Source organism: Malaclemys terrapin, chromosome 5 (genome assembly GCF_027887155.1).
Source record: "Malaclemys terrapin pileata isolate rMalTer1 chromosome 5, rMalTer1.hap1, whole genome shotgun sequence".
NCBI classification, from domain to species: Eukaryota; Metazoa; Chordata; order Testudines; family Emydidae; genus Malaclemys; species Malaclemys terrapin.
Genome location: NC_071509.1, coordinates 68,124,640 through 68,138,042, shown reverse-complemented (window position 1 = coordinate 68,138,042; position 13,403 = coordinate 68,124,640). Strand labels below are relative to the sequence as shown.

Here is a 13,403-nt window from a genome sequence, read left to right as displayed (position 1 = left end):
AGGACTTCACATCATCGCTCTCTCAAAATATGAGTCCCCAGCTTTCCTTCTGGGATAGATCAATGAAACAGTCACCCTGTTTCTCCTTAAGCCAGGAGCCCCACCCCTCCTCCTGGACCTGGGTAATTCAGATAATTATTACTTCTCTCCTTAAGATAGGAGTCTCCAGTTCTCCTCTTTGGAGCTGGGTTGTAATTTAGCCAACCATAGGCATTCTCCTTTAGTTGGCCCCTTTTCCCCAGTTAACGTTCAGGCTCAGAGGGCTCAGCAGCCAGACTTCTACTGCTAGTGTCTGCTCTGCAGTGACAGAGGAGGCAGTATTTAAGCTGGTCCATTTCCGTCACTTCATCCCCAGTTGATTGGGTGAGAGGGGAGCCTTGTCCTGCCCTCTCTGCAAGGCTCCTGGCTAGTGCCCATAAAGACACAATGATTGGATTGCCCCGAAAACACCAATTATTCCCAGGACCGCTTCCTCTCTTTTAGGGTGACCAGATGTCCCGATTTTATAGGGACAGTCCTGATTTTGGGGTCTTTTTCTTATATAGGCTCCTATTACCCCCCCACACCCTGTCCCGATTTTTCATACTTGCTGTCTGGTCACCCTACTCTCTTTTGATATCTCTTAGGTCCTTTTATATACATCTGACTTTCAAAATCTTGAAGGGCCATGTTACGTGATGGGAATGGGCTGATCCCTAGGTACCTTATTCTTTAGGGGCAGACTACCCTGTCACAAGGATGTATTGCAGTGCCTTTGGTCCTTATCTTTAAGACCTTTCACAGCATAGCCCCTGTTAGGTTCTTGTATCTTATCACATTATCTCCCACTCTTGGCTCTACCAATGATGCATGGCCCATTTGTCCACTTCTCCCACAACCAACCACAGACTTCCTTTCATGCTATACTTATGCATGGAACAAACTTCTCCTTCCCCACCCACCCCAAAGGCAGGCTGTAAATCTGCTACTCTGATTTCCTTCAAATCCCTCTTAGGATCCAGTTCTACCATGATGCCTAAGGGAAACTGACAGCACAAGTGTCCAGTTGTTTGTTAAATCCACTTACTGTGTCTTGATTATAAGTGTAATTTCTTTAGGGCAGGAACCATCTTTTATTCTGTTTTTGCAGTACCTAGCACAATGGGACCCTCACCATGACTGAGGCATCTAGTTGCTACTGTAATACAAATAATACAAATTTCTTCCATCCTCCTTTTGCCTTTTGTAAAAAGCTATTATTTTTGCCTTGTCCTGGACTCCGCCTGTCTCTCTTCTCACACATTAATAGGGACAACAGGAGTAAGTGAAAGCAAAGGTTTGAACACACAGCTACTCTGTTGATTTAGTTGCTATGCAAGGGGGAAATCATGATAAACATTTTACTTGCAGTTCTCTGTACCGTTCTGCCCTGTATTAGAGGCATCTGTGACTACCCCTTATGTTGAGTGGTAAAATGCTAGATTATGGTCTGTTAAAAACAGAGTGTTTCAAAACAATGGAAAAATGAAAACATTCTAGCAGGCTGTGCTGTGGAGTCAGACTACTAACTCTTGTTATTATGCACTTTGATGTTCAATGTGTCAAATCACTTGATTATGTAACCGTGACGTTTATCATTCAGCACACATCTTACTCTGATAATATGTTACTGAAAAAGCAAAAGCAAACAGAAAATCTCATTGTCTTCATAATATCCCTCAGGATCAAACTTCCATAATTACATTTGAATTAGGCACATTCAAATCACAGCTTTAGAAAAAAAAGACAAACAAATTGAGAGTAGGGCTTGAAACCTCCACTGACATGGCATGTAGTAAGTTTTTCTGGGCAAATGCCATCAAATTCTGAAAAACTCTCAACTTTTCCCTAAAAGCTTAAAAAAATCTAGCCCTTATAGTTGTGTAGATACACTCAGTTCACATTTTCAAGGTTAACTCATCCCCAGTATTGGTCTCCTAAGTCTGCAGACAGTGTGCTCCAACACCTATGCTGTCTGCTCTTAGGTTTCCTTAAACTACTGCAGACTAAAAACTGGGTAGAGCGTTGTCACTTTTTTCACTGCTGCTATTTGAGAATATTGTAGAGAGCAATGAAACTGGCAAAAGTTAGGTCAGTTTTATTCTGTTGCTTCTTGAGAAAACTGTAAGCAGCAGTAGATGCAGGCAATGGAACTGTTCTCTGGAAGGGTCTCTTTCAGGTCATTAATCAGTGTTAGATAACATAGGGCCAAGAACTGATCTCTGCAATATCCATTTGTGTAAAGGTCTGATTCAATCTCCATCTTCAGTCGTTGGTGCTGTGAAATCATGAATGCAAAAATTGTCGCATGTGCAGCTATGACTGAGTGATAGTTGAAATAAAATGAGAGCCCTTGATGTGGGAGGAGGGTTAGAAAAGTTCACTTTTGCCTTATTTCTCTTAATTAGTTAAGACGAAATGTGATTTTTGTATTTTAACTCTCTCTATAAATAATTTCTCTTATATACAATTAGCACATGGGAAAATTCCTCTTCTCCTTTTAATAGTCATAACTGAAATCTTTACCTCCATTATGGTTAAAAATATAAATAGTCATGGAGGGAATGGGACATGGCAGGTTGAGGATTCAAGGGCAGAAACCAAACCCACCTACCATAATCCGACCCTCACTTAGGCTAGGACTACACTACCCGCCTGAATTGGCGGGTAGAAATCGACCTCGCGGGGATCGATTTATCGCGTCCCGTTGGGATGCGACAATCGATCCCCAAATCGGCACTCTTACTCCACCAGCGGAGGTGGGAGTAAGCGCCGTCGACAGAAAGCCGCAGAAGTCGATTTTGCCGCCGTCCTCACAGCGGGGTAAGTCGGCTGTGATACGTCGAATTCAGCTACGCTATTCACGTAGCTGAATTTGCGTATCTTAAATCGACTCCCCCCTGTAGTGTAGATGTACCCTTAGATTCAACTCCATACTCCCATTAGAACTAAGAGACTTAGTTACCATCTCTCCCCCCACCTCCATGTGTGTGTATGTGTGTCTCTTCACAAAATGTGTGTTTAATGAGTTTTCAAAAAATACAAGGTAATGATTTTTATGAGGTAGCATATGTATATGTATAAGATATCAATAAGTATCAAAGAATGGAATGCAATGAAAATATATATAATCCAAAAAATATGAATCAGGATAATGGAATGAAAAAAATAATAAATAACAATTATAAATAAATGTAAATAAATAATATATGAATACAACTAATTAGCCCTAATTCAATGGGTGTAGCAATGTAATAGTTCAACGTAATCTCTTCAATGTTTAAGGTCTTTAGTGAAAAAGCTGTTATTTATCTTCTCAAATGGCACTTTTAATATTACCATTAAAATATTTGATTTTAATACTTAATGGTCTTAGCAATAATTGTATTAATCAGAAAAAAATAAGTATAGTGTTTTTTTTTCTTTACCAGTCCAAAGCCCAAGAACTAACAACAGTAAAAATGTCCAAATTTGGAGGAGGTATTGGTGCACCTAGCAAGGAGGAAAGGCTAAAAGAAGCAGCGGAAATACATTTAAGATTAGGACAAATTCAGAGATACTGTGAACTTATGGTGGAGCTTGGAGAGGTAAAGTACTAAACCAACTAATGAAGAACTAAGTACAGTATAAAAGTCTAATAAATACTACCTCTGCATGAGAGAAAACAACAGAGTTATAAATCTAGCAAAGAGTGATCTTCCTGCAATTTTGATGTTTTTAACCTGTACAGTGAAACTTGGCTTAAGGAAACACCCAAAGGGTTAACAAGATGGATTGCTCTGAACAGATTACTTTTAACTGAAGTACAAACAAAAATGTATTGACAACTAAAATGGCATATTTTATATCTCTTAAGGGAGGGGAATTATTAGTGGCGATTAAAACCAAAACCCTGGTTATTTGTTTTCTATTAAAATGCTGTTACTGTATGTAAGGTTGGCAATTCATGATAGCATTTCAGGTATGCTTAACCTACTGTGTCATTTTTGCATTTAATGAAACACTCACCTAGTTTCAGTAACTAGTAAGAAATGCATCTGCTTAAAACAAAGCTAACTCTGTGTGTGTGTGTGTGTGTGTGTGTGTGTGTGTGTGTGTGTCTGTGTGTGTATCTATCTATCTATATCTATCTATCTATCTATCTATCTATAGATAGATATTCCAATGCTGATCTTGCTAAGAAAGCTTTGCAAACAATAAAGAGAAAATTGGATAAATAAATAAAATAACAGAACATTTACTGTGGAGAAATAAATTATATAAACAGTAGTATGTTTGCGTTTCAGCATTATGGTGATGGGTGCAATAATAGATTTTTTTAAAATAACTCCTAAAACAATCTTATTGAGGAATAATGTACACAACACCTCATGAATTGTGACTCTATTTGTGGTCAATAAGACTGACACAAAATTTAAAGTGTGTTTATGTTCTGAAAAAGTGACTCTGGAAATCTGGCCCAAGAGATGGCAAACATGAATTCAAACATTACATTTTTAACAAGGTTCTAACAAAGCACATAGGTACCTAACTGGATTTATAAAAGCCCTAACTCACTTAGGTGGGATTTGCAGAAGTGCCTATCTGTTTATTTAGGAACGTACACCTCTACCCCGCTATAACGCAACCCGATATAACACGGGTTTGTGTATAGCGCAGGAGCAGTGGGACTCTGGTGGCGATTTAAAGGGTCCAGGGCTTCAGCTGCTGCGGGGAGCCCAGGACCCTTTAAATCACTGCTGGAGCCCTGCCGTCCCTACCCCGGGGCTGCAGCAGCGGGGCTCCGCCGGCAATTTAAAGGGTCTGAGGCTCCCCACAGCAGCCGGAGCCCGGAGCTCTTTAAATCACCGCCGGAGCCCTGCCGCCCCTACCCCGATATAATGGGGTTTCAGCTATAATGTGATAGGGATTTTTGGCTCCCCACGACCGTGTTATAGTGGGGTAGAGGTGTACCTCAATAACGTTTTTTATCTGGGTATTAGTTACTCCAGAACAAATGTATCCAATTTACAAATAAAAAGTAACACCGAATTTTTTGTTCTTTTTTTACATCATGACAATTTTATTTTTAATGGAAAAGACATGTCATTGATTGAAACTATTTCTAAATGTAAAATTTTCATGTACAACATGTTGTGTTTCAGTGGGACAAAGCACTCTCAGTTGCACCAGGTGTTTCTATGAAATACTGGAAGAAGCTAATGCAAAGGTAAGGCTAAAAGCACATTGCTCAATTGTAACTTATAATATGCATAAAATAAAGGACCAAGACAAATATAATTCATCAGTACTAGTAAAGTAAACTGCATCTGGCACCTTTTTCAACATTCCAGTGATGTTGCTTTTATTGCTCATTAAAACTTGTGATGGAATGAGCGAGGATTTCAATAGGGATTCCATATATATATATATATATATATATATTTGGTAAGTTTAAGGGTTGGGGGAGAATCTGTGATGAGGCTTGAAATCTTTTAATGTCATGTCTTCATGGGAGAATCTTGTATAGCTTGTAAGGATATGTCTACACAGCCTGGGGCAGCGAGCTTCTGAGCCTGGGTTGACAGACTTGGATTTGTGCTACCATACTAAAAATAGCTGTGTAGATATAGCAGTTTGGGTTGGAGCTCTCTTCTGAAGCCTAGAGCGGGGGAGGGGAGGTGCTTCACAGCCTGAGCTCCCGCCCTAGCCACAACTTCAAAGTGCTGTCTACACAGCTATTTTTAGGAATGATCCCAAAGCTGTCAACCAGGCTGGGAAGCTCGCTGCCTTGGGCTGTGTAGATACACCCAATGTCTCTTGGAGTCTGGCAAGGCAGATGGGTTTTAATGATCTTTCTACTGCTAGATGTACCACTGGGGTGCTAAAAATATATCTAACACCAAATAAAACTAAACAGCCAGGTCGTTTTTAATTTCATTTAGGAGAGCTGACCAGTTAATTCAGGAGGAAAATGATGATGTTATCCCATACTGCATAGCTACTGGTGATGTGGAGAAACTAGTCACTTTTTTTACTTCAAGAGGCCAACTTAAAGAGGCTCTGCTTGTTGCACAGGTATTATTGCTGACATGGATATTAGTCCATATTTATCATGAGCTAATGCAGCATTTCTCAAACTGGGGGTTCCAACCCAAAAAGGGGTCACAAGCTATTTTAGGGGTCATGAGATAAAACAAATATTGTTGGGAGGAGAGCAGGCTGGAGGAGAAGAGGGGTACAGCAGTCACCACTCTCCAACCACCCAGCTCTGAAGACAGCACCACCGCCAGCAGCAGCGCAGAAGTAAGGATGGCAATATCACGAGTATGCTCGTATGAATATGTACAGTAATTTGCTATCACTTTGGCGGGGGGGGGGGGAAGGGGGGTTATCCCAGCCTGAAGTATTTTCAAAGGAGGATCCAGCAAAAAAAGTTTGAGAACCCCTGAGCTATTGAGTAAATACTTTTGGAAAGGGGGGTAAAGTTAGTTATTCATTGCTGACCTTTCAGCATTAAATCTGAGATTAAGCATATATTTAATAGGTCAGACACATGCACTTCTGTTAAATGGCCAAAAATCCCAATCCCACATGTCACTCATGTATTCAGCTGGCCAACTCTTACTTGGAAACCATGAAAGGGGTCTCATATTTGGAGATTTTATACATGGAAGTCATTGACAAAACTGCCATTGATTTGAATGGGTATAGGATTGGGCCCCTGTTAGGATAATTCTGCACTGTTCTAATTGCTGTCCTATCTTTCAGAGGATCTTCACAACAAATAGTTTGATTAATGTAAATACAAAAAAAAGGCAGGATAGTAAATATGATCAATGAAACTATGCAGCAAAGTGCTAAAAATGTGCTTCTAAAGTTCAGAATATTGCAGAAAATATACAGTTTTAAATATCTGACTTTGTTAATGTGTTCAGTGTGACTAATAGGCCAACTTTGAAAATATTTGTTGCCCATTTTTGCCTTCTTTGTGCCACCCCAAATTTGTATTTGAGCTCATGGTGCAGAAGGGATCGTGTCTGTAAAATGATGTTTAGAAGACAGAATGTTTTGTCTATTTTTTTCTCTGAATGTCAACTCTCTCTTGCTTTATTCATTGCAAGTGGTTTCCATTGATTTTAAAGAGCTTACATGCATAAATAAGTAAGTAAGGTTGCCCTAAGGCTTTATCTTGGGTCTGACTACCCTAGAATGCTTTTGTGGTCTTAGCTTAAATCATTGTGAATTTTTGATGCATGTTTTGTTTTGTTTTTTAAAGTCCCATGTTCACATTGCTTTTGTGCAATAGTTATTCTATTCTGTTGAGGAAAAAGCTTAGATGTATACTCATGCACAGCCTAATTATTTTCCTTGAACCTTAAAGCAATACAGCTAGGATTGATCTTTTTAGTTGTTTGGCTCTGGGAAACATCACCATGATGCTTTTGCTGTAGTTCATAGCATTGTTGGCCTTTCTTGTTTCGAGGGCTTAATCAAATAACAATTGTAAGCAATAAAATCACTAAAGGCTATATTGAGCATTTTGACTCAACCCTGACTGTGTAGTGGCATATAGCTGCATTGCCCCAGGTGGAGTCCAGGAAGGAATTGTCACTGAGTCCTGGGCTGCTCCTGTCTTACTCCAGGTGAGAAGTAATTTTCTGCAACCCTGAATTTTCACAGGCATCCACCTCTGCTGGCAGGCATATTGAGGAGCAGAGCCATGGCTCTGCTTATTCTTCATTCTTTCCCTGTCCATTTGCTTCTAGAAAAGGGAGCATCCATCATATTTATTTGGGCCTGAAATCTGGGAAGACCTCCTGCAACTGCAGTAGGGATGCGGGAGTGTCTTGCTTCCTCTTACTCTCCTGCATGGCTAAGAAGGTCCTGGGAACAGAGTTGCTCTAAACTAGTTTATTAGTTAGAATGTTTCCTTTACTGCCCTCAGGTTTCAAAAGGGATTCTGTGTCAAATTGTCTGGTTGAAAAAGTATTTTATGGTTGATGGATTAATTTGTTGGTTTCTAGGCAGCTTGTGAGGGAAATATGCAAATCTTACAGCTTTCAGCATCAAATGGATCTTCAAATACTGATGGAAATTTGGAAGATTACAATGAGTGAGTCTACAGAGAAGTCACTTCTTTTTAAGTTTTTCCGTAAATTTTTTAGTTCAGAGTATAAAGCACTCAAGGACAATAACTACACTGGAAGTCTTGGTATTTGGATTTGACATCAGTAGTGTAGAGTCTAGGAAACAGACATTTGTATTCCCCTATACTTAATTATTAGCAGACTCTGCATTAACTAACTGCTACTGCATTAACGATCCCATCAGTGAATGTCCACTCCTGGCTCCAAATGGATTTTTCCAGATAAATTAGGCTTGAAATGCTTGTTATGACTACGTTTTAGAGTTATTTAATACCAACAGAACTTTCTTAATTTTCATGACATTTAAAACTTTACTAAAATATGTTTTAGTAAGTATCATCAGGTTAATTATTTCTATATTTCCCATAACCCCTCCCCTGCTCCTGAAGGCAACACTGCATTTCACCAAAGAGGAATATGCCACATAGTGGACACTAATGGCCAAATTTTCAAATAGTGACAGCTGACATGCCGTCGCAGGGTCCACTCGCTGCAGGTGGTGTCTGCTCCTAGCCACTCTGGAGAATCAGCTCTTTCCAGGTTCAAGGCCCCCTTCTGCTGCTCGCTGCATGCCCTGCTGCTACTCTTTCTCATGTGGGAGTGTGCTCGACTAAACTCCCTGCTCCCAAGGAGTTAACTGTGCACTACCCTCCATAGTCCCAAACAACCTCTATTCACCCAGGGAGTGACTGCAGACCACTTCCTCTCTGCTATCAGCTCCCTGGCTTTATAGAAGCCCCACCTGTTCTTGCACAGGTGAGCTTCCCCTAATTAGGGCTTTCCTTTCAGCCTTCATTCTCCCAGTCGGGCACCTAATAGGTTTATTGATCTATCTCGCCTCCATTAACCCCTACAGGGAGAGTGTGGGGTGGACTCCCCATCGAACATGCTCACAATAAAACCCATGAATGTACCCATGTTTGCACCTACATTGAAAAACATAAATCATGTAATGCGTGCACAGCTGGGCATGTGCAAGTGCAAGCACAAGTATCTGTTTGCTTGTGCGGTTATCTGATTTTCATAGTCAGGTTTTTGAGCAAGCAGATGGATGTTCAGGTAAATTTGGCAGGTACACAGTGACCTTTTAAAAATGTAGTGCTGTTGCTCCAATTCTGAGGACAAATGTGCAGCTATGTATTGATGTGCACATAGTAAAATCAGCATCCTGTAAATGCGCAAGTGCTTATTAGTAGTAGTAGTAGTAGTACTTAGTATTTGTTAGGGTTCTCAAGCAATTAAAAAAATGAATTGTGATTCATCACATTATTAAAAATATTAATCATGATTCATCACACTGTTAAACAATAACAGAATACCATTTATTTAAATATTTTTGGATGTTTTCTACATTTTCAAATATATTGATTTCAATTACAACACAGAATACAAAGTGCACAGTGCTCACTTTATATTTATTTTTGGTTACAAGTATTTGCACTGTAAAATTGATAAACAAAAGAAATAGTATTTTTCAATTCACCTCATACAAGTACTGTAGTGCAATCTCTTAATGGTGAAAGTGCAACTTACAAATGTAGATATTTTTGTTACATAACTGCACTCAAAACCAAAATAATGTAAAACTTTAGAGCCTACAAGTCCACTCAGTCCTACTTCTACTTTCAATTGATATTCTATTGTTTAATGGTGTGATTAAAGCTGCGATTAATTTTTTTGAGTTAATCGCGTGAGTTAACTGCGATTAATTGACAGCCCTAGTATTTGTATAACTTTAGGAGCACTAGTCATGGACCAGAACCAGGCTAGGTTCTGTACAAGCACAGAACAAAAAGATGGGCTCAGCCCCAAGTGGCTTACAATAACATGGAAATATACATTTGTGTTTCTAGTCCTCTACTTTGATGCAGTTAAAATCCAGGATCCAAAAAATAGCTTGGTCTGATTGTGTTGCTGAAGTCTAGTGCTGTTAATAAGATGAATAATCTTAATAAAGTGGGTCAGTAACTTCTCTGGTTGAGTTGTTAGTGTGCTCAACCGCATTTGATTCCCTTACTTATAAAGATTGCAGGTGCTTTCGTTATTAACTTTAGAAGTGTTCTTGCAGAATTCCTGTTTTGTTGTTACAGACTCCTCCACAGAGTCAGTAAAGAACTGGCAGAGTGGTATTTCCAGGATGGCCGTGCAGTGCTTGCAGCATGTTGCCATCTAGCTGTTGAGAATATTGAGGTAATATTTTTTCTTTATTCTGTACAGAGGAAAAGACCAATAGTAGGTTATTTTTTATATTGAAAGCTGTAGCATATTTTCTAAAACAGACTACATTTATGTAATTTTAAAAATATATTATTTGCATTTAGTATGACTTTTTATTCATTCTCATTGATAGAGTGAAACCTGGCCCCATGAAAGTCAATGACAAAACTGCCATTGACTTCAGTGTGGCCAGGATATCACTTTTAGGCAAAGAAAAATTATTTTATGTAATATTATATGAATAAATATAAGTTCTAAATATAGGGAAATAGAAATATTAGTGTTTACTATTTGTATTGCTGTGTTGCCCCAGTAAGAATAGGGATCTTATTGTGCTACATGGTGTGAAAACATAGAGGAAAATACAAGACTTGCACTCTAAATAAGCAAGACAGGCAAACAGTAATAGACAACATATACACAAAATGTAAAAAATACATTTCTTTTGGTTAGTTTATTTTTTAATTTACCTTACTTCGAACCATCACCATCATCTCTCTCTCTCGCTCTGTCCTGGTGCTCCACCATTGCTGTACCATTGTGTCCTTTTTCCACTCTGGCCTCCACACAGAAATATATTCCAAGATAGTGGGCGATGAGGAGAGAAAGCAGACAATTAGGCGGTGCCTATGTTACAGCGTAACTAGAAGTGTTTAAAGGTCTTGTGGCCTCTCCTGTCATTGCAGTCCTTGTTGGCACCTCAGCTGCTCTTTACCCCAAAGAGAGGGTGGGATGAGGATGGGGAAGCTCGTACCTCCATTCTAAAGTCTCCTGGGCTCAGGAGCAGGGGGCAGCATGGCTTCTCCCACCCCTGCAGTCCGTGCTGGGAACTGACAATAGTAGATTCTATTGAAACAATGTTAATTTATAATTGTTTTCTAGACAATTTGGCAGGACAAAGGATGATGTTAGAGTTTGGGCCAAAGGAAAGCAGTTCTGTTCATAAAAAGATCAGAGATATGTGGTAGACAATTCTCGAGTCCTCTCAGAGGCAGAACTTTTAAGTTTTAGTTTATTTAATTAATGCATGTTTTGTCACTCTGTAGAAAGCGCAATCTCACAACTGAATGTAACATGCTAGTCACAGTGAATCCTAAAAAGTGCTTGTGTCACTTACTGATATGATTTTCTTATTGAGCAAGCTTGCCATGGCAAACCTGATTCGTGGAAATGAACTGGAGTTGGCAGTCAGTGTGGGTACTGTCTTAGGAGAAAGTGCAGCGCAAGCAACACATTATGCTCTAGAGTTACTAGCAAGAAAATGTATGACAGTAACAACATGGTAAGAATTTCTTACTCCAAAGAAGATTTTTTTTCTAACAAAACACAAAGTTGTTATAACAGAAGTCCATAGGATGATATGAATAAAGCTATCATTTGTAGCTCTATAAGACAGATGCAGGCAGAAATGAGATAGAAATTGAGATATCATTTAATATACACCAGCTAGAGATGGTGAGATCTGGAACATTTAATGCAGAGAAATAGTATGCCAAATGAGATATAGGCCCTTATACTGACGTTTTTATTCAGGCAAACCTATTAAAGGCAGATGGAGTTTTGCTTAAACAAGAATAGCAGTATCAGACCGGTAATACATAAAGAACCCAAATGTTCCGTAATTCCTCATTAATCTCAGAAAACACACACACGCATGCATACATATTGTAAATAAGTAAGCAGATGCAGTGTTTCCACAATGATTACTAAACTCTTAACTTCTATTTGAACACGTAAAGCTCCTTCACTTGCCCCAAATCAAGAAATTAAAACTAATTTAATAAAAGTGAGTGAAAATAGTCACTCGGCGGAAGAAACTTAACAAAAGTCACTTGGAAGAAGTAAGGCCAAAAGCGATCCATAAGTGAAGAGTGAACAGCAGCTTAGATAAAAATATGTGATGTGGTATTTAAAAGGATTGTAAGGCATAAACACCAGGAGGGAGGGGGTAATTTAGTATGGCACTGGAAATATAGCTAGGAGAGATGAGAAGTTATTAAGATACCACGGAATTGCTGTTTGACTTCCCCCAGGAGAAGTAGGCCATGCCTTTGTGTCATCCAGCAGAAATTTCACAAGGTCCTGTATTACATTGTCCTCCATGCATTGGTTTTACTGTGGCAGGGTATAATTTTTGGCTTATCGTTCTGTGATAGAGAGCACAACATATAATGGGAGAAAAAGATGCCATGTGCAGGAACAGCATGATTTTAGGATTTGTATTCTGTTTAGAGAAATAGGAATTAACGTGGGACAGTCAATCTGTTTTTAAAAGGATCTAAGTTTTAGTTTTGCTGTCAAAGTTGGTATTTGATCACCCAGTTAGAGATACACCAAGAGTAGCTTAGTTGAGCTCCTTTCCACAGAAGAGTAGGTCTAGTTTAATCAAGGAAACTGTTGCAGGAACATTGATTGCATAAAATGGTTGGTTTATGGCTCTTGTCTTTACAATGGTTTGGCATGTCAGCCAGCAAAAATTTTGACAAAACAGTTCTGGCATGTTCACATGCAACACATCTTACAATAGTAGTTGAATCGCTGCATTCTAAGATTCCTGGTGATTCTTATTCTGTAGGACACACCATCATTGTGGGCACAGTTGCTTTTGTGTAAATTGTGAACAAGAAACACTGCAGACAGAATTAGGAAGACAGATGAAATGGTACAATTGTAACACTTGTAACTTTCCCATGCACACTTAGGGGTAGTCTACACAAACAATTAGACTGCCACAAAGCTGACGCTGTGAATCTATTCTGCACTCACCTGCTGAGGTCTAACTGTATATACCCTGATGACAGGTTTCAGAGTGGTAGCCGTGTTAGTCTGTATCAGCAAAAAGAATGAGGAGTACTCGTGGCACCTTAGAGACTAACAAATTTATTTGAGCATAAGTTTTCATGGGCTAAAACTCACTTCATCAGATGCATTCAGTGGAAAATACAGTAGGAAGATATATATACACAGAGAACATGAAAAAATGGGTGTTGCCATATCAACTGTAATGAGAGTAATTAATTAAGGTGAGCTATTATCAGC

At 39.1% G+C, this 13,403-nt stretch overlaps 1 protein-coding gene across 1 annotated transcript in view; it reads left to right on the top strand.

The window, feature by feature from the left end:
- WDR17 (WD repeat domain 17) overlaps positions 1–13,403 on the top strand; it is a 98,017-nt gene that overhangs the window by 69,059 nt on the left and 15,555 nt on the right. The window contains exons 17-22 of the mRNA XM_054029156.1: positions 3,450–3,605; positions 5,163–5,227; positions 5,943–6,075; positions 8,025–8,113; positions 10,238–10,337; positions 11,507–11,646. Of these exons, the coding sequence (XP_053885131.1) occupies positions 3,450–3,605; positions 5,163–5,227; positions 5,943–6,075; positions 8,025–8,113; positions 10,238–10,337; positions 11,507–11,646 (683 nt within the window). The remainder of the gene's footprint in view (positions 1–3,449; positions 3,606–5,162; positions 5,228–5,942; positions 6,076–8,024; positions 8,114–10,237; positions 10,338–11,506; positions 11,647–13,403) is intronic.